This window comes from Juglans microcarpa x Juglans regia, chromosome 6S (genome assembly GCF_004785595.1).
Source record: "Juglans microcarpa x Juglans regia isolate MS1-56 chromosome 6S, Jm3101_v1.0, whole genome shotgun sequence".
Taxonomy (NCBI): domain Eukaryota; kingdom Viridiplantae; phylum Streptophyta; class Magnoliopsida; order Fagales; family Juglandaceae; genus Juglans; species Juglans microcarpa x Juglans regia.
The window spans coordinates 17,946,296-17,973,519 of NC_054605.1; the positions used below are offsets into that span (position 1 = coordinate 17,946,296).

At 34.8% G+C, this 27,224-nt stretch overlaps 2 protein-coding genes across 6 annotated transcripts; one reads left to right on the plus strand and one right to left on the minus strand.

The window, feature by feature from the left end:
- Positions 1 to 8,666: 8,666 nt before the first annotated feature.
- Positions 8,667 to 21,761, plus strand: LOC121237878 (E4 SUMO-protein ligase PIAL2). Of its 4 annotated transcripts, XM_041134792.1 has the most exons (17): positions 8,667 to 9,039; positions 13,454 to 13,526; positions 14,805 to 14,870; positions 15,404 to 15,469; positions 15,563 to 15,645; positions 16,758 to 16,809; positions 16,893 to 16,964; positions 17,237 to 17,304; positions 17,390 to 17,438; positions 17,555 to 17,639; positions 17,718 to 17,819; positions 17,968 to 18,019; positions 18,291 to 18,342; positions 19,708 to 19,824; positions 19,921 to 20,623; positions 20,699 to 20,793; positions 21,021 to 21,761. In XM_041134792.1, exons 1-17 carry the CDS (start codon positions 8,870 to 8,872, stop codon positions 21,579 to 21,581), a joined length of 2,466 nt encoding a protein of 821 aa, XP_040990726.1. In that variant the 5' UTR covers positions 8,667 to 8,869; the 3' UTR covers positions 21,582 to 21,761. The 4 variants fall into 4 exon arrangements, with proteins under 4 accessions (XP_040990726.1, XP_040990725.1, XP_040990727.1 ...); XM_041134791.1 differs by having other exon boundaries at positions 8,668 to 9,039; positions 19,921 to 20,793; XM_041134793.1 differs by having other exon boundaries at positions 8,671 to 9,039; positions 13,471 to 13,526; positions 19,921 to 20,793.
- A 536-nt stretch (positions 21,762 to 22,297) lies between these two features.
- LOC121237879 (protein SGT1 homolog A-like) lies at positions 22,298 to 26,493 on the minus strand. Of its 2 annotated transcripts, none has more exons than XM_041134797.1 (10): positions 26,242 to 26,493; positions 26,040 to 26,109; positions 25,513 to 25,637; positions 25,174 to 25,324; positions 24,449 to 24,545; positions 24,207 to 24,272; positions 23,525 to 23,663; positions 23,229 to 23,311; positions 22,913 to 23,017; positions 22,298 to 22,626 (listed from the first exon to the last, which is right to left on the minus strand). In XM_041134797.1, the coding sequence occupies exons 1-10, from the start codon at positions 26,399 to 26,401 to the stop codon at positions 22,519 to 22,521; spliced, it is 1,104 nt and encodes a 367-aa protein (XP_040990731.1). In that variant the 5' UTR covers positions 26,402 to 26,493; the 3' UTR covers positions 22,298 to 22,518. The 2 variants fall into 2 exon arrangements, with proteins under 2 accessions (XP_040990731.1, XP_040990729.1); XM_041134795.1 differs by having other exon boundaries at positions 25,174 to 25,342.
- Between the last annotated feature and the right edge of the window lie 731 nt (positions 26,494 to 27,224).

A 27,224-nucleotide genomic window follows, 5' to 3' on the forward strand; every position in this document is an offset into this window, starting at 1 on the left:
TTAGACTTTTGGTTTTCTTAGAAAACCATTTGCCTTTCCTAAGGTGATTTACTTTATTTAAAATGATTCACTTCATCTATCAAATATAGGTAATTACCGTTATTAAATAAAGTGGTTAACTCTTACTATTTTTTTATGGATGAAATAATGAGGGTAGCCCAAAAGTTGTAGGAGTAATAAGTAAGGATCTTTGTCCTGCCTATATAAAGGAGCTTGTATTTTCCATTAGACTCACCCCATAAAGTTCTAAGGCAAAAGACTATAAGTCTCTTCTCTACAGAAAATCCCTACTCTTTTTTATATGTTTTTCAGTTCTCAAACCCAAATGACTGGAGGTAAAAGATCCTATGGATCTCTTTATTCTTTTAATAAATTTTACAGTTGGTATCAAAGCTAAACCTTTCAGCTTTGTGTTCGAATTATTAGCATTTCAATTTTGTTCATATAATGAGTCTTTAATGATTTCGGAAATGGGCTGACTTTGGCTTTTAAGTTTTGTCTTTAAATTCATATCCGAATGATTATGTGCTCACAACTATATTAATAAATTTCAAATGCATGTTTTGAGTTTGAGCTTACTTTCAAGCTTCATACATATTGATGGGTCTTTGGGCTAATTTATAGTTAATAGGTTTTTACCTATTTTAGTAGATGCCCAGTTGTATTCCTTTTGAAAAATGAAGGTAATGCTACAACATCCTTATTATTTAAAAGAATACATAAATATATTTAGAATCTCATTTAACTAAATCATAAATTTTAAATATTTATCCCTACAGGAAAATCTTTAATTTTTGTGATTCAATTAGTATAAGAAAGTGATTTTTGGTATTGACAGTTAAATTTGTCTTCTACTTATAGGTGTGGATAGTTTTATTTGTTAATATTCAGAATAATTTATCTTATAAATAAAGATAAGTAAATTTATGCTATTACGCAAATTTTTCCCATAAGAAGGTTAAAATTTACTTGAATTCATAGCATTAAAGTTTTTATTGGTTTTTGCAACTATTGTTCCACAATCCTTAGCTGGTGGTGTTTATTTTATTCCAATGCTTGATAATACTAATTATTCTGACAGAAAAGATTCAGTTCATTTTACCTTGGGTATATAGACATTGACTATGCACTCTGTGTGGAGCAACCACCTGCTGCCACGGATATTAATATACAGGAAGTCATAAAAAATGGTCAATAGTGGGAGCGATCTAATCACCTAAGTCTAATATTCATAAAGTCTCATATGAGTAAGAGCATTAGAAGTTCTATTGGTGACTACGCTACAATTAATGAATTAATACAAGCAACTAAGGAACAGTTTGTTCGCTCTGACAAGGCCTTAGCTAGCACTCTTATTAGGCAATTCACTATTAAAACGTTTGACAGTTCTAATTGTATGTGTGCATACATTATGTAAATGAGAGACATTGTTTCTCAACTTAAGAGCTTAAAGATAGAGATATCTGAGCTATTCTTGGTCTATTTCATCCTTGACTCACTGACATCTGAGTATGGGCTTTTCAAGATCTCTTATAACACACATAAGGGAAATTAGCTAGTTACGGATCTTCTAACCATGTGTGTGCAAGAAGAGGAAATGATGAAGCATGATTAATCTGAAAGTGCAAATATGGTTGTGAATGATAAAGTTAAGACCAAGAAAGGCCAAGGTGGATCTCAAAAGAAAAGCAAGCATAATCTATCATTAAAATCTAATGAATCTAATGGCAAAAATGTGATTTACTTCTTTTGCAAGAAATAAGGCCATGTAAAGAAGAGCTGCATCAAGTGTAAAGAGTGTCTTCAAAATAAAGGTAGATATATCTCTCTTGTGCGTCATGAATCTTTTTTCATTTATGCTCCTAAAAATTCATAGTGGATTGACTCCAGTTCTTCAATCCATATTATGAATACATTGCAGGGTTTTCTCACCAGAAGGAAACTAACAACAAGTGAACTTTGAGTTTTCACCAGAAATAAAAGGCGTTCACAAGTTGTTGCAGTTGAAGTTTTTAGAGTGATTCTCAAATCGAGACATGTTTTGGATTTAAATAATGCCTTTTATATTTCAGAATTAGTAGAAATTTAATTTATATTTCCAGACTTATTATCAAAGGTTACAGTTTCATTTTTGAAAATACTATGACTATTTTTAAGAATAAAACTCTTGTTGGTTCTGGAACTTTAGTTGATAACTTGTTTAAATTAGATATTCATTCTGATTTTGAGGATAATTATCTCTCTTGGCATTCAGTTGACATTAAGAAAAACCTCTTGAATGAAAAATATTCTCTATTATGATATAAGAGATTGGAACACGTCTCTATAAAGATGATGAAACGGTTAGTAAAAGGATGGGTCATACAAGATATTGACTTTCTGACTTTAAGAATTGTGTGGATTGCATAAAAGTCAAGCAGACCAACTCTAATTCTAAAGGTTAAAGAAGGAGTTCAAGTGTTCTTGAGATTATATACACATATATCTATGGACCATTTCCTACTCATTGCCTAAATGGTTAGAAATATTTTATCTCATTTATTAACGACTATTCTGGTATATGTATCTCTATTTTCTGAATAAGAAGGCTCAAGCATTAGATGCTTTCAAAACCTATAAAACAGAAGTAGAGAAGCAAAGTAAAAAGAAAATCAAGATCGTAAGATCTGGTAGAGGAGGGACATATTATGGTAAGTATACAAAACAGAGATAAATGAAGGGTCCATTTGTAAATTTCCTTTAGGAGGAAGGCATTGTTACCCAACATTCAATGTTTGGCACACCACAACAAAATAGTGTCGTAAAAAGAAGGAACCGTACGCTAATTGATATGGTAAGGAGCATGATTAGTAAATCTAACATGCAACTTTCCTTGTAGAATGAAGCTCTTAAAACTACAATGTATATATTGAATAGGATTCCATCCAAGTCTATCTCTACAACACCTTTCAAGTTGTGGAAATGGTGGAAACCTAGCTTAAATCATATCCACATATGTGGTTGTCCTACTGAAGTTAGGATTTATAATCCTAACATAAAGAAGTTAGACCCAAGGACAATTAGCGATTTCTTTATTGAGTATCCAGGTAACTCCAAAGGATATAGATTTTATTGTCCCAGTCATAACCTTAGAATTGTCGAATCTAAAAATGTAAGATTTATTGAGGATGTTGAACCTAGTGGGAGTGTGAATCCTCAATAGGTCATTTTTTAGGAAATACCTAAACATGCTACTTTGTATTCTTTTGGAGGAATAATGGTTGTCTTAAGGCAAAATAGATCGCAAGATCATGCAGTGACACCAATTAAAAAACATGTTCTTGTAAATGAGGTTCAACCTGAAGTTATTCTGCATTTACAGTCTAAGCCAATTGAGCCATCTCCAAATGATGAAGTAATGGCTCTAAAAATATTCTCAAGAATACGTAGGCTTGCTATTCTAGATGATTACATTGTATACTTAAATGAGTTTGATTTTGATGTTGGACGTCCAAAAGACCCAATTATGTTTTTACAATCCATGAGTGGAGATAAATCTACATTTTGATTGGATGCCATAAGGCATGAGTTAGAATCCATTTACAAGAACAAAGTATAGGATCTTGTCGAATTACTAGAAGGGGCGACAACAGTTGGCTGCAAATGGGTTTATAAAACCAAACAAGATTCTTCTAGTAATGTCAAACGATATAGGCTAGACTTGTCGCTAAAGATTAACTCAGATTGAAGGCACAAACTATCACGAAACCTTCTTTCTGGTTTTTAAGAATGATTCGTTGAGGATAACCATGACTTTAGTAGCTCATTTTGATTTAGAGTTACATCAAATGGATGTGAAAACTGCTTTTCTTAATGGGGATCTTGATGAAGTTGTATACATGAAACAACCTGAGGGTTTCAATAATGACAATTAGAAAGTATGCAAGTTGAAGAAATATCTTTATGGACTAAAACAGGCTTCCCATCAATGGTATTTAAAGTTTCAGAAGATTGTTATCTCATACGCTTTTATCGAGAATCTTGTTGATCAATGTATATACCTTAAGGTCAGTGTGAGCAAATACATTTCCCTAGTCCTATATGTAGACGATATTCTTCTTGCAAGCAGCAATTTGGACTTGTTACATTAGACTAAACAATTTCTCTCCCAAAACTTTGAAATTAAGGATATGAGTGAAGCCTCTTATGTTATTTGCATAGAGATTCTTCTACTTCTGATATATCTTTCTTATTGTTGAAGGAGATACATATTGGAAGAGTACGAAGCAATCTATAGTTGTTACGTCTACTATGGAGGCATAATTTATTGTGTGCTATGAAGCAACGACACAAGCCATGTGGTTGAAGAATTTTATTTCTGGTATTAAAGTTGTCGATTTCATTCAAAGACCAATAAAGATTCTTAGTGATAACACCGCTGCAGTGCTCTTCTCAAAGAACAATAAGAGAGGAAGCAGAAGTAAGCATATCGACATAAAGTATTTAACTGTAAAAAAGATCATAAAAAATAATGCGGTGTATATTGAGCATACTAATATAGATTTGATGTTAGCTGATCCAATGAACAAAGTTTTACAGGTAAAACAACTTCAGGGTCATGTGGATCATATGGGCCTATTTCCTTAGAAAACTATTTGTCTTCCCTAACGTGGTTCACTTTATCGAAAATGATTCACTTCATATATCAAACATATGTAATTGCCCTTTATAAATGAAGTGGTTAACCCTTACTATTTTTTTATGGATGAAATAATGAGAGTAACCCAAAGGTTATAGGAGTAATAAGTAAGAGTCTCTAGTATTGCCTATATAAAAGGGGTTTGTGTTTTCCATTAGACTCACCCCATAAAATTCTAAGGCAAAATACTAGAAGTCTCTTATCTACAAAAATTTTTTACTATTTTTTGTAGACTTTTCAGTTCTCAAACCCAAATGGTTAGAGGTAAACGATCCTATAAATCTTTTTATTTTTTCAAGAAGTTTTACAACATCACCTTTTATTATTTATCTTAATAGTTATATTTTGACAATAAGGCAAATCTCAATTTATATTTCAAATTGAGGATTAGAGAACTACTAAAATTATCCGGTGATCATACCAAGAAAATTGTGATATTTTTATATAAAACATATATTTTTTATTTGTTATTAATGACCCATTTTGTAAGTCATGTTCACTAATGCATTTTCTGGTAAGATATCAAAGTGAAGAAAGATGAAATAATTGAGGTAGAGAAAGATGCTCTCCAAATAGTTTCGTTCTAAAATATTCGCCTTAGTGAAACTAGCGATACTCATGCATATAAGTTCAATAAAAATCGGATTATTTTGTAAAAACAAAAAAAGGTACTGTAGATTAAAATGAAGATGGAATGTCACATCCTTTGAATTTTGTAAGATAAGTATGGTATGCCACATCTTGAATTGAAACATGTGAGAGCGAATTTATTTGATCTTGTTCGGAGTGGACACTCATAAGCCATCATATCAGAATTAAAAACTGTGGTTTTTGGAAAGGTGACTTTCATGGTACGTTTAGATCGTTAATCCATCTTAATTTATTATTATAATTTTTTTAAATTTTAATATAAAATATAATAAATAATTTAATTTTTTTAAATTTTAAAATAATAATAATAATATTAAAAAATAATATTATAATAATATTTTATTATCTCAATTCAAATAAATCATCTTTAACTTGTGAGAGGGGCACTTACTAACTATACGTCATTCATAGAAAAAATAAATAATGCTACTATATTTCTAATTTATTCGATTGATTTTGCTATGTTGACGTGGCATTGTAATACGGTGTCACGTGGTTTATTAAGGTAGTTAAAAACATAAATATAAAAAAAGTATAAAGAATTTAGAGTTTTAATCTTATTCTTTTTTATATTTTCTAATGTTATTTTATTTTGAATATATATTTTAAATATTTTTAATAACCCATATACTGTCATGTCAAGGGGCAAAGTAAGTTATATAAATTAGGGGCATAGTAGCATTACTTAAAAAAAAAAAAACTAGTGTTATTGAGGCAATTGGAGGTTTATAAGAGGACTGGCATTGGACTAAAAACCTTTAACTTAAACTTTGAGATACAACAACTCTAAAAAAAATTTCAAATTTAAAGAGTTACTATTCATCCATCAAACCAATCTCTCATTCACAAATAATCAACAAGACTTTATTAAATTATATTTAAAACTTTCATTAGTAGACAAGGCTATATTATGTCCATATTTTCTAGGAAATATTTTTTTTATAAACAATGCTATATCATGTTGGATAATTAGGTTATAAAAAATAGTTGAGAAATAATAATTTTAAGCAAAAATTAAATCATTAATTAATATATGAAGTGTAGTTGGAAAATATAAAAAAAATATAAAAAAATTATTATTAAAATATATAATATTACATTATTATTTTGACTTTGAAATATATAGTCAAAGTTAGATTAATATCTTCAATGGTTTTAGTCAAAACTTCAACTTTTAGTCAAATATTAGACTTGGCAATGGCTAGACTATTGCCAATGCTCTTAGGATCATATTAGAAATAGGACGCCCAATGTTTATTGCTGGGCGTGCCCCTAGTGTAGATTATATTTTTTAGTTTCTTTTAAACATTTTCAAATATTTAAAAAAAATTACATCAACGCACTAATAGTCACTCCTTTAACTATTAAATAAATCAAATAAAAAATAAAATATATGACCTATTGTGGGCTAACCCAAAACATTATGACATACTATCATTTTCTTAGAAATATTACTTGCCCTACCTATGTGCCAAAACGGGGCCTTCTCTATGACCTATGTGGGCTAATCCTAATAAATTAGGAGACAAAACCAGGTGGCATACTATCATTTTTTTTAGAAATATTACTTGTCTTGCCTATGTACCAGAATGAGGCCCTCTCTATGACCTATTATGGGTTGATCCTGATAAATTAAGGGGCAAAACCACGTGGCATACTATCATTTTGTTTTGAATATATATATTTTAAAATATTTTTAATAAACCGTATGGTGTCACGTTAAGAGTCAAAGTGAGTGATATAAATTAAGAGTATAATAACATTATTAAAAAAACTAGTGCTATTGAGGTGATTGAAGGTTTATAATGGATCATATAAGAAATATTATTTGTCCTGCCTATATGCCAGAACAAGGCCTTCTCTGTGACCTATTGTGGGCTGATCTTGATAAAGACGGAATGTCCGAGGCGTGCATATACATTTTGGGGTTGACAAGGTTGCTAAATTCCTTTACAAACTCATACAAAGACGACTCTTGATATGGACAAGGACATGCTTGAAAAATGACCAAAAAAAAAAGTACGTTCTTAGGTAGACTGAAGGTTGAAATTGGATTCAAATTGTTACCCTGGGATTTAAGGTTTAGGGTTGTTGACATTGATACCTGAAGGGTAGGGCTGGTTTTTGGAGACCCTAAGCTAGGTTTGAAATGAAATACTATTATTTGCTAATTGTTTTATGACTAAAAATATTTGGACTTGAGACCTAGGATTTATTTTCTCCTATTTGTATCGTTGTTTTCCATTTTTTGATGATCAGGTTGTAGAAAATGGATATCAGTTTTTTGCAAAGCTGCAACTGCTAACCATACATTCAGCTCCAAATTACTGTGATGATCATGAGTTCGATATTGCTGGTGCAATGATGAGCATGGATGACACACATTGACATGTTCCTTCCAAGTTCTTAAATATTCCGAGAAGAAATGAAATATTGTATTTGGCAACATGTTGAGACCAGGACCTCCACCTCATAAGGTGAAAGAAGCCCCCAAGCTGAGTTTCCATACTGTCCAACATGACATAAAAAAAAAAAAAAAATCATTCTATTCATCATTCTTACATCACACTTGATTTTTTATTTTTATTCTTATTAAACTAAAATAATTCTTCTACTCATCATCCATATAACATACATCTGGTAAGGAAAAAATAAAATAAAAAAAGAAAAATCATATGTAATATGTGATATAGAAATGATGAGTCGAATTTTATAAAAAATTAGAACACAAGCTTTTAGTCATATTTATTGATCTACAATATTTGGAGATTTTTCAAATGTCTTCCATTGATTTTCCAAAATGGAAATATTGCACCAATTATTGTTTTCTTTTTTAATTTTAAATTGTATTTTTTTAATAAAAAATATTAGTAGAGCTCTTCAAACTTACCGCTTAATTGTATTGCTCATATATTTTTATTTAATAGTTAAGAAAATAATTATTAGTAAGATCGTATATTTATTTATTTTTTTTTTAATGATTAAAATTGTTAAAAAAATACTTAAAAAAAAAAATTATAACTAACACGTCAGCAATAAACGTCGCTAGATGATCCTATTTTAATATATATTTTTAAAAAAAAATTACACATACATGTGCTTAAAAAAATAAAAAGACAAAAAACAAATACAAAATACACTGTCGTACCTTCCCTCGGAAGATTTTATCGGTTGAACTATCTTTCCCATTACACTTTACAGAAAGGTGTGTGTAAGAATTTGATTTTCCTCCAACAAAATTCGTCGTGTTTAATTGACCGGCGCCGACTTTCTTCTCAATAGGAAATCGACACGAGTACGGACGCACTGGCTTCTGTGTTCCAACCTATATGTAACGCGTCCCCACGTAGGCATTCCCGTAAATGGAATATAAAGGAAGCCCAAAAATCCCCAAGCAGACAGATTTTCAATTTGTTTTTCCAGATCCCGGGTTTTTATATAGTTCTCTCGGACGCTTCCTTTAATCCTTATATTAATCCTTATATTAGTTAAAATATTAAAAAGAAAAAAACCCAGAGAGATAGAGAGAGGCTAGATTGAATGCTGGAAAATACTTTTCCCTCGCCGGTGGCCGGCGGTTTGAACAGGTTTCAGTCGGCTGTAAATTCGTTCATTTTCGCCGACATGGTAGAGAAATTGGCCTCGCACGTCCGACTCGGACACCCTAGCAACGCCATGGAGTTCTTCGAACTCTGCTTATCCCTTGCCAGGTAACGTACCACACGTACATTTTCGCTTTTGGTAGACGTATCTGAGTACACATATTTAATATGAAATATTCCCGGATTGAATTGTTTTTTTTTTTGGTTTTTATTGGCGTGCCCCAAGCTGAGTTTCCATATTTTTTTTAAAAAATGATCTCTTTTACAGTAATTCTACAAACTCTTTTAAATGGGATAGTTATATAAAATTCAAATATTTTTTAATGGAGTAGCACAATTTTATTGATTAGTTAATGAATGGTAAATTAATTTTAAAATATTATATTACTTGTTTTAATAATTTATTAAATAATGAAGTCCATATTTAAACCTGGGTTTTCTTTTGGAATCTCATTTTAGCTTTCCATCCATGGTTTGTCTTTAGGGGAATCTGGTGTTGAAAATTGGACACGTGAAGTGCCTTTGTCTAGGCTGTTTTTGGTTGCAGAGGGAATATAGAATTTGGTGGATTCGGAATATGTTTTGTTTGTTTTTAGTTTTTCACTTATGCTTTAAAACGTACTGGTGGATTAAGGACCTGTTTGGGGTTGCGTTAAGATTGTTAAAAAGTGATTAAATAGCCTTGAAGCTCTTTAATGAAAAAATAAGGTTGTTTGGGTATTACATATTAAAATACTTTTTAATCTCAAATAAGATAAAAAGTACGTTTGAGAAAAAATATAATTTTGTTGCTTTTACTCAAGCTTGCTTTTCCGGATAATCCAGAATGTAGTTCCAATTTTAAAAAAGACTATCAATAGACGAAAATACCTATATAACTTTCAGATAATTACAATTTTTAAACTTCTAAGAATATGGTCATTAGCTTTAAAATATTAAACGATCGTAATTTCTACATCAGAAAGCACTTTTCAAATTTGTTTCGAAATAAATTTGAAAGTGTTTTAAACATATGGCTACCAAACAGTAAATAACTTTTTAATAGTAGAACTTATTAATTAAGTTATAAGTTATAAGTCCTAAAGCTATAAGTTATAAGTCCTAAAGCTATAAGTTATATTTTTCACTGCAATCCCAAAAGAGAACTAACACCATTGAGATGCTGAAAATAGATGGAGTGGACTGTATGGAGCCTCCTGTAATTAGGGTGCATATTGTGGGATTTTTTGAACACTTACTTTCTAAACAGGTGGGATGGTGGCCAAAACTCGATGGACTAGCCTTTGAGTCCATTGATCCACAACAGGTTTCGTGGCTGGAGCGGCCTTTTGAGGAACTAGAGGTCCATGTATGGTAAGGAGAATGGTTAAAGATAAAACACCTGGCCCCGATGGCTTTTCCATAGGATTTTTTCAATCTTGTTAGGATGTGGTGAGGGCATATTTAATGAAAGTGTTCCAAGAATTCTTTTTAGTTCGAAAATTTGAGAAAAGCCTCAATGCTACATTTATTGCACTCATTCCCAAGAAGATTGAGGCCTCAAAGGTGAAGGATTACTGGCCCATTAGCCTTGTGAACAAGATTTATAAGATTATTTCTAAGGTGTTTGCTAATCATTTAGGAGAGGTTTTGGAGAGGATCATTACAAAATCCCAAAATGCTTTTGTTAAAGATAGGTAAATTCTGGATTCAATTCTCATTGCTAACGAATGCCTAAACAATATGCTAAAATCTGGCCAGTTGAGAATCCTTTACAAGTTAGATATGGAAAAGGCGTATAATCATGTGAACTGGGAGTTTTTACTCTATGTGCTTGGGAGGTGCGGTTTTGGACAGAAATGATGCTCGTGGATTAGATGGTGTATTTCAACAGTGAGGTTTTTCATATTGGTAAACGGCTGCCCACATGGTTTCTTTAATAGCTCTCAAGATCTAAGACAAGGAGATCCTTTGTCCCCACTCCTATTTGTTCTTGTCATGGAGGCACTTTGTAAAATGATTCTAGCTTTTGTGAACAGTGGCTTTATCGAGGGATTCTCGGTGGGTAATCCTAATAGGGGCACCATTAACCTATCTCACTTATTGTTTGCAGATGATATACTGATTTTGTGAGGTAGAACAAAACCAAATTTGAACACTGAGAGCATTATTACTTTGTTTTGAAGCAGTTTCCAGGTTAAAAATGAACTTTGATAAATCAGAATTGGTGCTAGTGGGTAATGTTCCTAACATCCAGCAACTGGCTAGCGTCCTTGGATGTAAGGTTTCCTTTTTTCCCATGAATTACCTTAGTCTTCCTCTGGGGGCACCTACAAGGTCTATATCGATTTGGGATACAGCGGTGGAGAAGATTGAATGTAGATTGACAGGTTGGAAGAAATCATATTTCTCGAAAGGTGGTAGGATCACCCTTATCAAAAGTACTCTTTCTAATCTACCGATGTATTTTCTATCTGTATTCCCTATTCCAACAATTGTGGCAAACCATATCGAGAAGTTGTATCGTGACTTTCTTTGGAGTGGGATAGGAGAAGAATTCAAGTATCATTTAGTCAAGTGGGATAAGGTATGTTCTCCAATCTCTCCGGGTGGGTTGGATATTAAAAATTTGAGGATTTTCAATCAAACCTTGCTTGAGAAATGGTTGTGGAGATACAATACGGAACTGGAAGTTAGTGATTGATTGCAAATATTGAAGCATGTGGGGAATGGGTGCACTAGGGAGGTCCATGGGGCTTATGGAGTAGGAATTTGGAAACACATTCGAAGAGGGTGGGGGATCTTTAATCGGCACACTAGACTGGTGTTGGGCGATGGATCTAGAATAAAATTTTGGATTGACCTATGCTGTGGAGATCAAGCCCTAAAGGATTTATTCCCATTGCTTTTTAGGATTGCAGGTGAGAAAGATGTCTCGGTGGATAATTGCATGGAGTCTTTTGGGAAACTAGTCCAATGGAAAGCGAATTTCACTAGAGCCATCCAAGATTGGGAAGTTGGTAGCTTCGAGGAATTTTTTGCTCTTCTATACACCATGGGGCAGAGAACCCGAGGAGCAGGTACGATGTGGTGGATACCCACATGTAAAGGTAAATTCTTGGTCTGTTCTTTCTATAAGACGTTTACACAACCGCAAAATATGCAATTCCCTTGGAGAAAGATATGGACAAACAAGGTGCCTCCCAAAGCATCATTTTTTGTATGGTCAACAGCAAGATCTTGATGACAGATAATTTACGAAGACGTAAGGTGATCATAGTAGATTGTTGTTGTATGTGTAGGAAAAATGGTGAAAATGTGGATTGCTTATTGTTGCATTGTGAGGTGGCTGGAATGTTATGAAATGAAGTGTTTAATAGAATGGAGTTAGCTTGGGTTATGCCTGCCACAGTGACAGAGCTCATGGCCGGCTGGATAAATCTACGAGGTTTCCCACAAATCTCAATGGTGTGAAAAATGGTCCCGATTTGTATCATGTGGTGCCTATGGAAGGAGCAAAATGACTGGACATTTGAAGACAAGGAGCGCTCACTAGAAGAACTTAGATTATTTTTTGTTAGCACTCTTTTTCTTTGGGCCACAACTATAGATTGTTGTGGCCTCGATTTCCATGATTTTCTTGTTTCTATTTCTTCTCTCTAAGTAGGTGTGACCTTTTGTATACCATCTTGTGTACTTGGGCTATGCCTATTCATATCAATTTAAACGTTTACTTATAAAAAAAAAAAAAAAAGATTTTTTCAAGTATATATATTCGTTTTAATATTTTGGAGGCCAAATTTATGGACTTTAAAAAAAAAAAGAGAGAAACTTCTTTTTCATACTTTTATGAAGACTCAGGAACTTCAGATGGAGTTAGACGAAATTTTCATATTTTTGAAAAATTTCTAGAAGTTTTCAAATTTGTTGGGATCAAAATTATTTTTTCCCAATTTTTATTTGAAGTTAAATAATATTTTTTTACATTTTCTTTGGGAGGCCAGGGGGACCATGGCCCCCCTTTGGTCTCAACATAGTTCCACCAATGCATATTCCCAATGTGGGCTGGGGTGTTACATTGAGGTTGAATATAAGGTTTCCTGTAGTGGTTTCGTTGGTTTATGCTGCTATTTTGAATTCCATTGTCTTGGTAATTGTGTAAATGCCATTATTAGATATTTACCCCTTAAAAAAAAATAAGTTTAAGAAATCATTCTTATCAATCAAATTTTCATTTTACTTATCAAAGAAAAAAAATAAGTCTAAGAAATAAGAATATTAAGCTTTGTTGGCTAGAAGTGCTTGATAGGAGCGATGAGCTTTGAGGGCTACACTACTAGCAGTGTGTGTGTGTGTGTGTGTAAGTGCACTTCCCTTATCATTTGATCCAATTAGAGATCATGTTTGATGTATAATCATTACTTATCAAAAACAAAAGTGTGATGTATAATCATAAACATCATTATCACTATCGTTGTTGTTAATATTATCATGTTAGTGTTAGTATTGTTGTACTTGACTAGATTTACTTTGACAAAAACAGAGGTATTGATTATGCAGTTGCAAACAATGAGGTTCCATCCAAAGTTCAAGATTTGCCTTCATTGTTGAAACAGGTGATTTTTATCTCACCATATAGATGTTGAGTTCTTGATTCTTCATGTCTTATACCTATTTTTTGGTCCTTTGGATGCCTGTTATGCCTAGGACTGCATAAGCAAATTGCAGGCGTTGGTGTTTGTAGAATCGTAGCATCCTAGTGTTTTAACTTTCTCATGTACTTATTACTAGCATATAATGAGTTTTTCTTGATATCATGGTTAATCTGTTTTAGTTTTAAGTTTATTCTCTCCCCATCACTCTGTTAAGAAGCACAGCAGCTGCAATATCCTGTCTGAAGAAAATGATACCATTTTCAAATTCGTCAATGATATATATAACAAATTGCCTTATGGATTAGCTCATAGGGTCTCCCTTGTACTTTAGGATATATACTATGACACACAGCTTTTGTTTCTACCTGAATAAACATAATACCTGAATTTTTCCCAGAGGAAATGGAAAGTGAATCATATCATCTCTAAATGATCGTTTCTATGGATGCATATTGTATTATGGACATTCAAAATATATTCCGCAGTTTGAAATTTCACGAGTTACTGATGAGTAAGGGCCCCGTTTGGCAACATAACACTTCTCAAGTATTCTTAGATATTTCCTTCCCAAACCGCACTTAAATATAAAACACTTTTCAATTTCAAATCTTCAACTTTTTTGTCTAATCATTACAATTTTTCCAAACTCTCAAACAAAACACAAAAAACAATACTACTTATTCAAATTTCAAAACAAAATAATATTAATAAATTATATTCAAACCATTTTTTAACTTTATAATATTTTTATTCAACTTTATCTCTCTCATTTATAAGAACCCAATAAAATATCTTAACTCAAACTATTTCATTACTATTTATAGACATACTGAGATATTCTAATTATCCACAAACAAGCCCTAAGTGGTAATTTGTGGTACACATATTTTCATGTATAAATATAAGTTTGCAAGTCAACATGATCATTGGGTACATAAATTCCAAATTGCTGAATCATTGATGCTTCTTGTCTCTGTTTCCATCTCGCTCTCCTGATTTATTCTCTGTCGTCATGCTTCCTGACTCACATATCAATGTAGCTGTTGAGCAACCCTGATGCTATATCTTCCCAGGCCTATGTTTTGAATCTTGTTCTCTGGATGCCATCCATTTTCAAATGATATAATTCTTTTATGAATGTTTGTGTGTCTCTAAGGATTGGTTACATACTATTTCTCTTCATATTTGTATTATTATTTATTTTGCAAGACAGGCCATTTTTAATGCAATGTTGTGTAGGTATGCCAGCGTAAAAATGATCTCCCCTTACTGGCAGCTATCATGGTGCTTATGATGTCTGTGAAGGTATGAGTTAATTGCTGCTATTTTAGTGTTAGGTTTGGGATTTGACCAATGATATCAGTGTCTCAAGTCCCTTGCTACGATTTGCTTGTTGGAAACAGATTCAATGACTGGAATGGATTCTTTTTTATGAGGCGCCTTTTACATTATTGCGAAATGCTTCGGCTTAGTTATTTTAAAGGCTGCTATAGTTGTCTTGCTCTGTGCTGTGTGGCATGAGGATTTTAAGAACAGTGAATAAAGTACTGCATTTGTGGGGCTTGAATGAAACATTCATATATTACTGGGCTATTCTTTTCCTTGTGGTTTGCTTCTTTGGCACTAAAATGTTTTTGTTTTTATTTTTTTTTTGAAAAATCATTTTCTTCCCTTTGCTGTTTAATACAGAATTTCTAGCATTCTATCATAATATATTTCATTCAAGTTTCTTACTTATCGAAGAAAAAATCTGTCTTGTAAATTACACAGTATACTTTATAATTTTGTTAGTCGTTTTGTACTATATTCTTCTAATGAATTATGGTTCTTCATGGCAGAATGCCTGTAAGATTGGGTGGTTTTCAGAAAAGGAGTCTGAAGAACTTTTCACACTTGCAAATGAGGTTCGTTATGAAATATTTTTCTGAGAGTATATATTCAGAATTTGCCTTTGAATGATATGGCTATAGCCAATAGTTATGTTTTTTTATTAACAGATAGGAAGCAGCTTCTGCAGTCCAGGAGATATTAGCACAGGACCTAGTGATTCTTCTTCCACTATTAAAAAAATCATGGAGAGGTGGGAACATACTTTGTGCTGCAGAATTTCTTACTTTATATTAATGTGCAACCAAAGTTTCTGGCTACTAGTTATTTAACCTGTTGTTTTAAATAATGGTACCAGGCTTGTAGCTGAGGCCCCAAAGCGAACCATAGGGAGTTAGAAATGAGAAATGATACTTGCAGTCGTGATTGTGCAAGCGCCGTGCAATTACTTTTAAAAAAGTGAATAAATATGGGATCTACATGAAAAGAAGTTAATTTTTTAATAGTGTACCTCACTCTTTTTCAAAGCGACTGCACGGGACTTGCACATTTCATGACTGCATGTAGTATTACTAGTTAGAATTGGGTTTACTAGGAGTATGTGGACCTTATCCTTTGAATGATGTACAGAAGATACTCCTACTTCTTCAGTTACCCTTTTATGTCTAAGCAATTACTGACTTATGTAAATGCTGATGACTTTGGGTCCTGGTAGTGCGTTGGATCCATTCTATTTTTTACTTCTTAATGGTGTCCATGCTGGTGCTAGTATGGATATTCTTTTCAGTTTATTTTCACTGGGCTGAGTGCAGTTATGTGGGCTAAGGCAAAGTCAAACGATAACTTTGCCAGCAAGGATATTATTGTAACTTTGGTTTTACTATAACTGTAGAGTTGTCAATAGTAACATGCATGTTACTCTGTGTTTGATATTGATATTAATAACTATTATTTCATCTGGATTGATGTTAGGAGAGTCCTAATTGGACCAATGATGTAGTTAAGAATGTCGTGAAACTTGTCAGGGTGCGGACTAATGGTCAAACTGTGAGCTTGGGATGAACTATAGGCTCCATCCAGGGTTCAATTCCCCACGAGTTCACCTGGATTACCTAACACATGCTTTTGGCAGGTGGGTCATGTGTTTTGGGGCTACTCCCTAGGGCTGGGTCTGAAGGGCCTGCCTTGGTGGCCCGTGAGATTCCACATCATAAAAAAATAATGTTGTAAATCAATATTGAGTCATTACTAACTATGATCATGTTCTTCTGGATTATTATAATTGAGTGATAAATGATCTCTCTTTACATACTTACAAAAAATGCTCTTTTTGTTCTCTTGTTCTCTCTCTCTCTCTCTGTGAAGGTTCTACCCACGGATGAGGATGGGACAGATACTTGCTTCCCTTGACATCAAGGTGGCTCCGCCCCCTCTTCTCTAAAGCTGATTCTCTTTTATTATTTTGAAGCACATCTTAACCTATTTCTGTTTGTGTTGTAGCCCGGATATGGGGCATACGTGATTGATTTCCATATTTCAAAGAATTCAACACAGTCTTCCCAAGAAAAAATTGTAAGACATCAAACTGGATCTATTTCAATGTGTGGTCTGATATCTGTTCACAACTTGTAAGACAGCTTGCCTTCTGGGTACTCTTCTACCTTAAACTTTGGTAATGTCCATTCATTTGGACTCAATCTAGGATTTGGGCAGTTCTTTCTGACCATAATTTCACTTTGTGTATTGGTTTTTTTTTTTTAATCTTAACACATGGAATCGGGAAAAGTAAGAAAATTATTTTTAAAATCTCACATTGTAACCATTACTTTCTATTTGGCTTGCAGTGGTTATTTGTAGCACAGACAGAGAATATAGACACATCTACATGTATTATAAGTCCTCCCCTAGTGAGGTATGACTTTTTTTTTTTCCTTTTTCTTTACAATATACTATAATTATTTAATTTATTCTGAGAACATTTCTTTTAACATTTGTAGTTTTCTTCTGAATGGAAATGGAGTAGACAGGAGGACTAATGTTCTAATGGTTAGTGCAATTCATTTACGTTGTAGATAACCTTTTGCTAATGACTGCAGTTGGTGCTGCCTCTGTAGCATAGGATTGATCTGATGTCTCTGTTTGTACTTCATTTCCTTTTTCAGGACACTGGGCCACAGTTACCAACAAATGTGACTTCAATTCTTAAATATGGAACAAATCTTCTTCAAGCAGTAGGCCAGTTTAAGGGTAAGCTTGAATGCAAGACTTTCATGTCTAATTCATCCTGGCATGCAGTGTGATCTTGATCCAGCTCATCAATTTTAGGTCATCATGTCATAATTGTTGCCTTCATGAGTGTGAGTTCATCACCTGACACCCTGGTGCCATCTGATTATGTGCAACCTGCTGTGGCTGTAGTTGACCCGGGTATGCCTAAGCAGATGATAGAGACAATTCGCTAATTTTGTGTTTCTAGTAGTTTCACTATAGTAATTGATTTGCAATATGTAGTGCTTCCCTTACCATTATATTGATGTTTGATGCACAAATATCGCATTTACTTTTTAAATGCCAGATTCTGACATAATTGAAGGACCATCACGAATATCACTTCATTGTCCAATAAGGTTTGCCATATTCGTTGCTTAGGACTTGATGTTTTACTTCTTTTTGGAGCTCTTTTATTTTATTTTTCTTTAATTTTGTATATGAACGGAAACAAACAAATAAACAAACAACATACTTCTCTTTTTCTGTTGACAAACCGGATAGACACTTATAACACGATCCGGTACCATTATGGAAATTTATAACACGATCAGGTTTCCATCATAATGGTACAAACAAAAATTTATTGATATTTTGCTTATTGACCCTCTTGCTTTTCATCCCAAACAGCTATACACGTATCAAGACTCCTGTCAAAGGACGTTCATGTAGACATCTTCAGGTGAGTGCTCCGAGCAATTGCAAGTCACAATACAAAGAAGTGATGCGTGTGTGGTGTATATTATGTGTATATGTGTACATATGTATATATGTCAATGTGTGTGTGTCCTCTTTTGCCATTTTTTGGCATTTAGCACGCTAAAATAATATCAAATGTCAGGTTTTCCCCTCTGTTGGATTTCAGCATTAAAATGGACCAAAAATAACTTCCAGTTAGGCCATTCCCGCCAAAAACCATCCTTCCTCTTTGTTTGTGCAACACGTGTACCACTCATTCTCTCTCTCTCTCCTCCATCCTCTCCAAACCCATCCTCGAAGATGCCAAATTCTCTGGAGCTCGAGTTGAACATGCTTGCTCGAGTGCATATGACCTGAGATGAATAGGCAGGAACCTGGTTGAGCTCGCCAATGCGTCAACAAGTCTGCCATTCAACTGAGTCCCCCCCTCTTTACATGCCACCATGTTGCATATATGATCCAACAAAACCAGTCTGTTGTAGTTTGCTTCCGGCTCTACCATGATCATGGTTTCCAGTGTCATTTGCTTCACCATCAACATTACTTTCTTGCTTTCTCTTGGCTGAGCCTACAACTGGTGCAACTCAAACGCTAGTTAACTGTGACTGACACAGCCTCACTAGTCTTGAGTTGATGGCGATGAATTCTTCACACCTAAACTTAATGGGAATTGTCTTGGCCAATAGGCCAGCTTCCACTGCATTTCATGCCAATTAGAATCATCCACGTCAGGACTGCTTTAACATTAGAATAGCGATTTAGGGTGCTAAGAACAGGAACTTGTGGTTTGAAGGCATCCTTGCAGTGTCAATGCTAGTTGAGGGGAATAGGTGTAATTTTCCTTCATGAAATATTAAATTACATTTTACACGCTTAACTATTGGCCAATTGCTATCTCATAACCCATCATAAAAATTTGCGATGTCTCTCAATCATAAAAATTTCTCCAGTTTTCGTTATACTTATAATTGAAGCATAATTGCCTTCAAAACTTTGGGATTAAAAGGACTGTGTTGCTAGAAGGTTGGTGAGAATTTCAGTAAAGAAGGGTAAAAAGAACTGCTGAGTTCAGCATGGAAGGGTAAAAAGAACTGCTGAGAGTTCAGCATGGGGAAAGGAGAGAATAGATCAGAACATCAGGATCTTGGATCTCTTGGATTTTGGAAGTTGTGCCTGCATGTGTGTCTGCTTCCATTCCCTTAAAAATTCATTGAAGTTGAAAATTGTATTGCTGTTTTGTGCAGGGTAATTTCTTTCCAGTTATTTTTCTCACTTTCATCTGTCAATAATGATAACTATAAGAATTCTTGTTCTTTGATTTACTATATCTTACTTGTGCTTGCTGTAGTGTTTCGACTTTGATAACTTTGTTGATATAAATTCAAGAAGACCATCCTGGCGCTGCCCACATTGCAATCAGCATGTCTGCTATGAAGAGATTCGTATTGATCAGAATATGGTCAAGGCAAGTAGCTATGGGTTTCCACTTTCCGTTTGGTTTATTTCTATTTTCTTTCTTGCCTTCTTTTATTCCTTAAATAAAAATTGGGCTTCTTTGCAGGTCCTGAGAGAGGTGGGAGAGAATGTTGATGAAGTTATCATCTCTGCTGATGGATCCTGGAAGGCTGTACTGGAAAGTGATGGTACTGTAGATGAGGCAACAGTTAAGACCCCCAATTCCCAGAAAGAAAGAACTGGGTGGCAAGAATCTACCAGTGTCTCAAATTCTCTTCCTAATGTCTTGGAACTTACAGAGGACAACAATGAGATGGGAACAGTGAACTCTAACGAAACTGAAGACCGGAAACCTTTGCAGGCTAGTCTTCCAGTTGCAACACATTTAAATTTGCCTCCAGAATTGAACAGAATAAATGAGGCTAATCAAAGTGTTGCTGCTGAAGTAGAGGACGACTTCTGGCCTGGAATTTATTTGAGTTCCGAGCCAATGAACTCCAGTGCTAGGTCAAATGCCCAAAGAGTTGGTAGTATCTTTGAGCCCGTTACTGCTAATCTTATGCAGTCTCCTGTGTTGACTGATGCATTTTCTCCGGCCATTAATCAAGAATCTGATTTCACCACCCCTATAATGCAAAGTCAAGGCTCTTCCAATAATTTTCAGTTGCAACAGTCACAATATGTGAATTCTCTTGCCAACAATGAACATGTGAGGTTGCCAGCAATACCCAGACATGTGAGCAGGACTCCAATTGCAGTGCAGGCCCTGCCAGTGCAGCCTCAGGCTCCAAATCCGCAACGAAGACAGAGTAGTTTGAATTCTTTGACTCCAAATGGTTCCTCGATTTCTTCTCATGTTTTCCATTCTGCGACTTCCGCTGCAGATCATTTCAATCCAATATATAGTACTATGGAAAGTCAGCATCACTTTCGAGGTCATGTGAGTCCACTTCAGGTGCCAGATATTTCTTCATTGCAGGTTGGGATTTACTTACCGTGAACTCTGTATTGTGTTCTTTGTCCTGCTTTGGTAAAAGTGTTGCAGTCCCTTTTTTTTACCTCTCTTTTAAGGAAAAAAATAGCGTTGTGTTCATTAAAAACCCTCAGAACCGTGATTATCAAGATCATTCCTTCGTTTCAGCTTTAAGTCGATGGCAAAGTGCTTTAAAGCACATTCTAACTGATTTTCAAACTTCCCACTTACAGCAAGCTTTAAACCAAAGGAAGCTCCAGTCTGTGGGTCAATCGTCAAGTGCTAACCGGTCATCTTCACACCACCCACATACCCTAATCCAGCAAGGGGGTGCACAAGTGGGAACCAGTCATGCTGCAGGTATGAGCAGTCAAAGACAATGGCTTGCTTATCAAGCTGCTTTTCAGCAGGGAAGACAGGCACTATCTGTGGCAGTTCCAAGTCAAACGTCAAGAACTGAAAACTCTTTGCCAGTGACTGCTAATGGTAACCGAGGGGGAATATGGGAGCAAAGAGAGAACACAGGAACAATGTCACAGCCAAGGGCTGTTAGTTTGGTGGACTCTACATCGGAGAAGAATCAGTGGCCCAGGGGTCGAATGCGTGGAAGTCTGTCAGGTCCGGCATATTCTGCTTATAGCCAATTTATAATTCAGCCAACCCAACCAGCACAAACTGCAAGACCACCGACAAATCCGACTCCTCCAGCAAACAGTGTTACACCTCAACAGCAGGTATCTGTCGCCAATAGCAGAAATGCCGGCCGTCCTCACATAACCAGTATCCACAGGTAGACCCAGCTGGTAAATATAATTTGCCATAACCAATTTTGTATCCCACCATCACCTTGTAAAGTTTTTAACTTGGACGAGTCATATGCTAGTTTGGTTGGTCTGTCTGTATTCAGGAATTCTGAAGTGGGTATTGACAGTTGATTTCGATAATTTTCTAAGTGGTTATGTCATCTTTTGATAGTTTACCGTGCGGTTTACGTTCCCACTGCACTCGTAAAAGCTTTTCCTTTCATTCGAACGTAAGAGAGTAACAACTATTTTATTTTTCTTTTTTTTAGAAAAATGATATTTACAATCGCAGAATTCGTCACACACTCCTTATAAAAAAAATGAATAAATATAAAATTCAAATAATTTTTTTTAATAATAAATCCTACTCTTTCTAAAGGATATTACTCAATTTTTTTCTTTTCTTTTCCAATTGATATCTAAATATATGAAATTTGCTCATCAATTTAAAAATTAAATTAGAGTGAATTTGTTTCAAGGTTATCCACACACCCAATATAAGTTGGTTAAAGGCATCTGGCACCACTTGCATAACGCATATTAGGATTGTCCGATCAAAAACCTATTGTAATTAGGATTTACATCTCTTAAGGTTTTTGATCGGACAATCTCTACCTATATAACGCATGGGTGTGAATTTGAAATTTGAATGCATAACTCACGGCTAGGATGGCTGAATTGAATGCATAACTCACGGCTAGGATGGCTGAATTATGTAAATCAAGGTTCCTCGCTCTAAATGGATTCTATTGAAAAAATTTCATAGATGCTGATAGAAGGCCAAAAATAAAAAATAAAGGTTGATTTATGAACCCAAAAAAAACAAAAGGATCTTGCAGTCACGCTCGCTTACGGATTCTTACTCCATACTGATGCAGCACATCAGCAGGGTTGGGTAGGCTTAGAATTTTAGTTGGCACCACTTGCATTAATACTCCCATTTCTTCATCTCCATACCTTCAGGTGGGCTGCCTTCAACCTTTTTTGAACCCACTTCTTTCCAGTCTGTTGACAGCACTGTCCCATTCGATTCTATCTGTAACATTGAAGCAGAATTCAAATTACAACATTTCCATGAATCTTTGAAGGAAAGAAAAATCCTCAAAGAAATTGAGCATTGCTCCTTATATGGAAGGACTTGAACGGAAGAAAAAATTGAAGAAAAATACAACAAATGTTTGATTGATCAGAACAAAGGCAAACTCTGAGAGGAGACTATGGACTTGGCAAATTTATCAGCTAGAGCCAGATTTTGTAGAATATTAGAACTTGAATTAAGGCAAAGGTGTTAATAAAAGATAACAAATATGTGGGAATCTTACAAAAGATTTGCTCATAGCTCTCCTCATGTCCTCATCTGCATTTTGGTAAATTTCTCGGAACAGCTTGTTTACAGCGGCATCACCATCTAGCTTCTCTTCTTTCTCCTGAAGTTCAAATCATCGCAAGGTTAATATCAATAACATGAGCTAAAGCACGTAAAGGCAGACAAGAGTTTCATATTATTGTAATTTTGTAATTCCTTTTTATGTTCTTCTCTTTCTTTTCTTTTTCTTTTTCTTTTTTTTTGACAGGGAGGGGGTGTATTCTAAAACAGAAATCCCCCGTACAATATAAAAATACAGGTTGCTTAAAAACCTCTTTCTTCACTAGCACCACCAACTTATCCCAATCTTTTTTCCTTGGCATTGAAGATGGATATGCAGGCCTTTGAGATCCAACTGAAAATTAATAAAAGGAAGCAAGTTAATAAACAATCACTGGAATTAAAAAAAAAAAAAGGATCTCCTCTTGGTTCACTGTAACAATGGAGATCATATGCTTTTGGCATAATGCACCTACTATTAAATAACAATGAAGCACCTACCTATATAACAGAGATCAGAATTCTACAAACAGTATCTAAGTGTGTATTACAACGGCATGTCTCTTACCTGACGAGACATTTACTTTTTGAGTTACTGCAATTTCCTTGCTATATTCAAGCGATGACCAGTTGATACCTTCAGCTTTCACGAGACGGATTTCAACTTTAGTTGACAGTACATCGTATCGACATTTCTCAGGTACTATCTGTTTTTCATACAAATCCAAAAACCAAAATCAGACTCCCAAATACTTATGCATCTATATTGGGTCAAACGTAAGGATTGGGTTTGGGAAAATTACTTAATATTTATGTTCATTCAACACCTTGCTGACTTATAGATAGGCTGATATTTAAAAAAGAAAATACCAGTTCATAGCCAAGTTTCAAGACATATAGAGGTTCAAAGTGGTGCAATGCCATCAAAAGTCTTGTTAATTCTCCATTTCGTTCACTTTCCAGAAGAAAAAAAAAGGGAAGAAAAACAAATACAAAGCAGAAGACAAATATTTTGCCCCATTTCTGCTCATCACTTACAAGCTAAACAATTGAAAGAAAGACATGAATAGAGTCCTATTACTTTTTTTCCACTTGTTAAACAAACATTCAGAGCTCAAGTAGAAGAAATTGTTGAACAACATGGTTTCTGAAATGCCCTTGTAATGTTTCAGCTGGTAGATAATGAAGTGGAAATTCCTATATAATCCATGCAAGAAACAATGGCATCATACAGTAAGTTCATGCAATACCTTCCCAAATAACCGAGGTTGAAAATTATAAGCATCTTCACCAGGGACATCAATGGTGACACTTAGCTGCAAGACAAGAAATATTAAATTAGCTCATCTAGGCAAACAAATACAACCAAAGCCATCTCAAGCTACATGAATATTGAAAAGAATAATCACCAAACAGCAGCAGTTTACAGAGGGTAAACGAAAGCAAAATTTATCTCATGTCAAAAACAAATATGTCTAGAAGATCTACGTACGATCTGTTCTCCAAACTCGACAGCCACATTGTTGGCCGGTATGCCCTTTGCAAATATTGTAACAACGACTTCCTCTGGCTTCTGGTAATATTCATGTCTGTTCAACCATCAATCATCAGATAACAATTAAGATGAGATTGTGTAACCTGAATGACATAAGTGGGTGAGAATAGTAGAGGGAATCGTGGTAGTCTTAAGAGTTCTAACTTGGGAATGTCCAACAGGGGACACAAACAACCTTATTATGCTTGATGATTTAGATTAGTGCTCCATGTATCAACAGTTATGCCTTGCCTTAGAAGTACTGAATGAAACATCAAGCAAGAAACTGCACACAACAACTAACCCCTTACATACACCTACACATCATAATTTGTCTATACAGGGCCATTGGGTCATCTAACTGCAAGTGCTTTCCACCATTTCTCACTGCAGGTAAACTTAAAGCGAGGTAAAAAAGAATGAATAAAGGTTATAGCTACTTCAAACCCCACTTCAAGAAGCCCTCCTCTTTCTCTAGCCCATAATCTACATACAAACATTACCTTTGGCCACATAATCAGAGCATAATGGATGGGATGAAAGGAAGTATAAGGACTTCTAGGATAACTAACGAGTATAATCAAAAGCTCTGGAAAGTTACAGAGTTATAACAACAACTTTTTGCGGTTCAGATTGAGGGCAGACAGGGTGCAAAAATACTTGGCGAGAAAAAGTGCGAGAACCTGTATTTTGGTCTGACTGAAGTGCTCATCGGATGGGACATGTCAAATGCTTTCTTAGCTTCTTCAAGAGTTCCAATAGCTGCATCAGATAATTCACATGCAGTAGAAGCCGTTGTCGTAGTTGGTGACGCATCTGGTGTCAAGCTCTCCGCTGGATCATTAGCTTCCTCTGAAGAAGCATCCGTGAAAAAAATATAGAAAACTCTCCCAATAAAAATTCAGCTACCAGCTTAGCAATAACTACCGAAGACCAAAACTCGGGCTTGCTTCTAAAAACTCTATAGAGTAGCCCGAACAAATTAAAGACACATATCTCAAAGACCGCCAACAATCATATACCTGCTATGCGCTGATCGCATTCTTCAATCAACTTGGTGAATCTCGAATCGTTCTGTGCCAAAGATGCGCCTTTCTCAAGAGATACCTTAGCATTACGATATTCACCGAGCTTTATACACGCAATCCTGTCGAGGACGGAAGTAAACTAGGCAATAAGTAATAGAGGAAGTTTTTAAAAAGTAGGACAATCTAGTAGTTAGTACAAGATCACTGATTCGCTTCACACCTCGCGGTGCTTATACCTCTCGCCTATCGGATATCAGTATTATACTTAAAAAAAAAATCGTTATACATTGTAATTGTAAATCAACATCTAAAGAAAGGAATAGAGAACTAAAAAAAAAAAAAAAAAAGGGATTTTATCATTATTGAACTACTTGAGCACATTAGGAATTATCAACATAAACATAAATTCGGGAACGTCTAACTGAATGACAACCACTTTTAAACTTGAAATTCCGAACAGTCATCCTGTACGAGAATAGTTGAACTCAACGATCATGACTAATATGCGAAGCATTACGCACCCTTTACGCAGATAAGCCTTAGCCATTGAAGCATCTAATTCTATTGCCTTGTTTGCATCCGCAACCGCTTCTGCTCGAACAAATACCAAAAAAACAAGAACAGAAACAAACAAATACATAAAATCAGTAACTCCCCCCGAGAAATCTAGCAGAATCAAAGCAACGAAGAAAACCACTCATAACCAATAAAAAAACGTAGTACCGGTGAAATAGTCGAGTTTGAGACGAGCCTGTGCTCGGTCGGCGTAAAGATCGGCGTCGTCGGGGTTGAAGGCAATGGCCTGAGCGTATAGATCAATGGCCAATTGGAAGTCGTCGTCCAAGAAGGCATCCTTCGCTTTCGCCGCTAATTGGGTTCCCATCCGAGAGAGGAGAGGAGTTTCTGGGAGTGATCCGACCTGGACGCAGAGAAGAGAAAGTGGAGGGAAACTGTGCAGGGACCCCAGAAGTTGAAACAGGATTTATTAGTGCTCTTCTGGAAACTTCCTTCCAACTTTCGGATGACGGAGACTGTTACGTATTGCTTAACAATTACTGAATTACGCAAGGAACTAGAAGCATATTACGACATGTAGTCAAATTTGGAAAATTCACTATTTGTAGGTTTCATGGATACGACGTGTCGTCTTCTTGATTCAAAAACCCACATCAAATGGTGTCTAGTCTAGTATGGACCGTGGTCCATGTGATATTTTTACTTTATTATAGAATATCATTTAATCAGAATTATTCTATATTAAATGAGATATTGTGATGGAGAAATATTATTTATTTATATTGAAATGCTTCTTCCTCAATTATAGGGTGTAAAGATGCAAATTCGGGTATCCAACTATATTTGAGTCTGCATCCGAGTCTATAATGTAGTTTGAGTATTTGTCTGAGTTAACCCGAGTAGGTATCTAGTTATAAAATTTGGATATCCAAATACTCGGATTGTAATTGAATATTCGAATTTGTCAGAAAACAATTTTAAATAGGAGGGCTACAAACAACGTTATTTTATATATAAGATAATTTTTTAAAATATAAATTCGGTTATGAATACCAAATATTAATCTGTGATTATTAGCATTATATAATTGTACTCGCATCCGAATAGGAGCGGGTATAAGATTTGGATATATCCACCCGAATGAGTCCGATTTTTCAAATTACAGACCAGACCGAAAAATAATGAGCCAG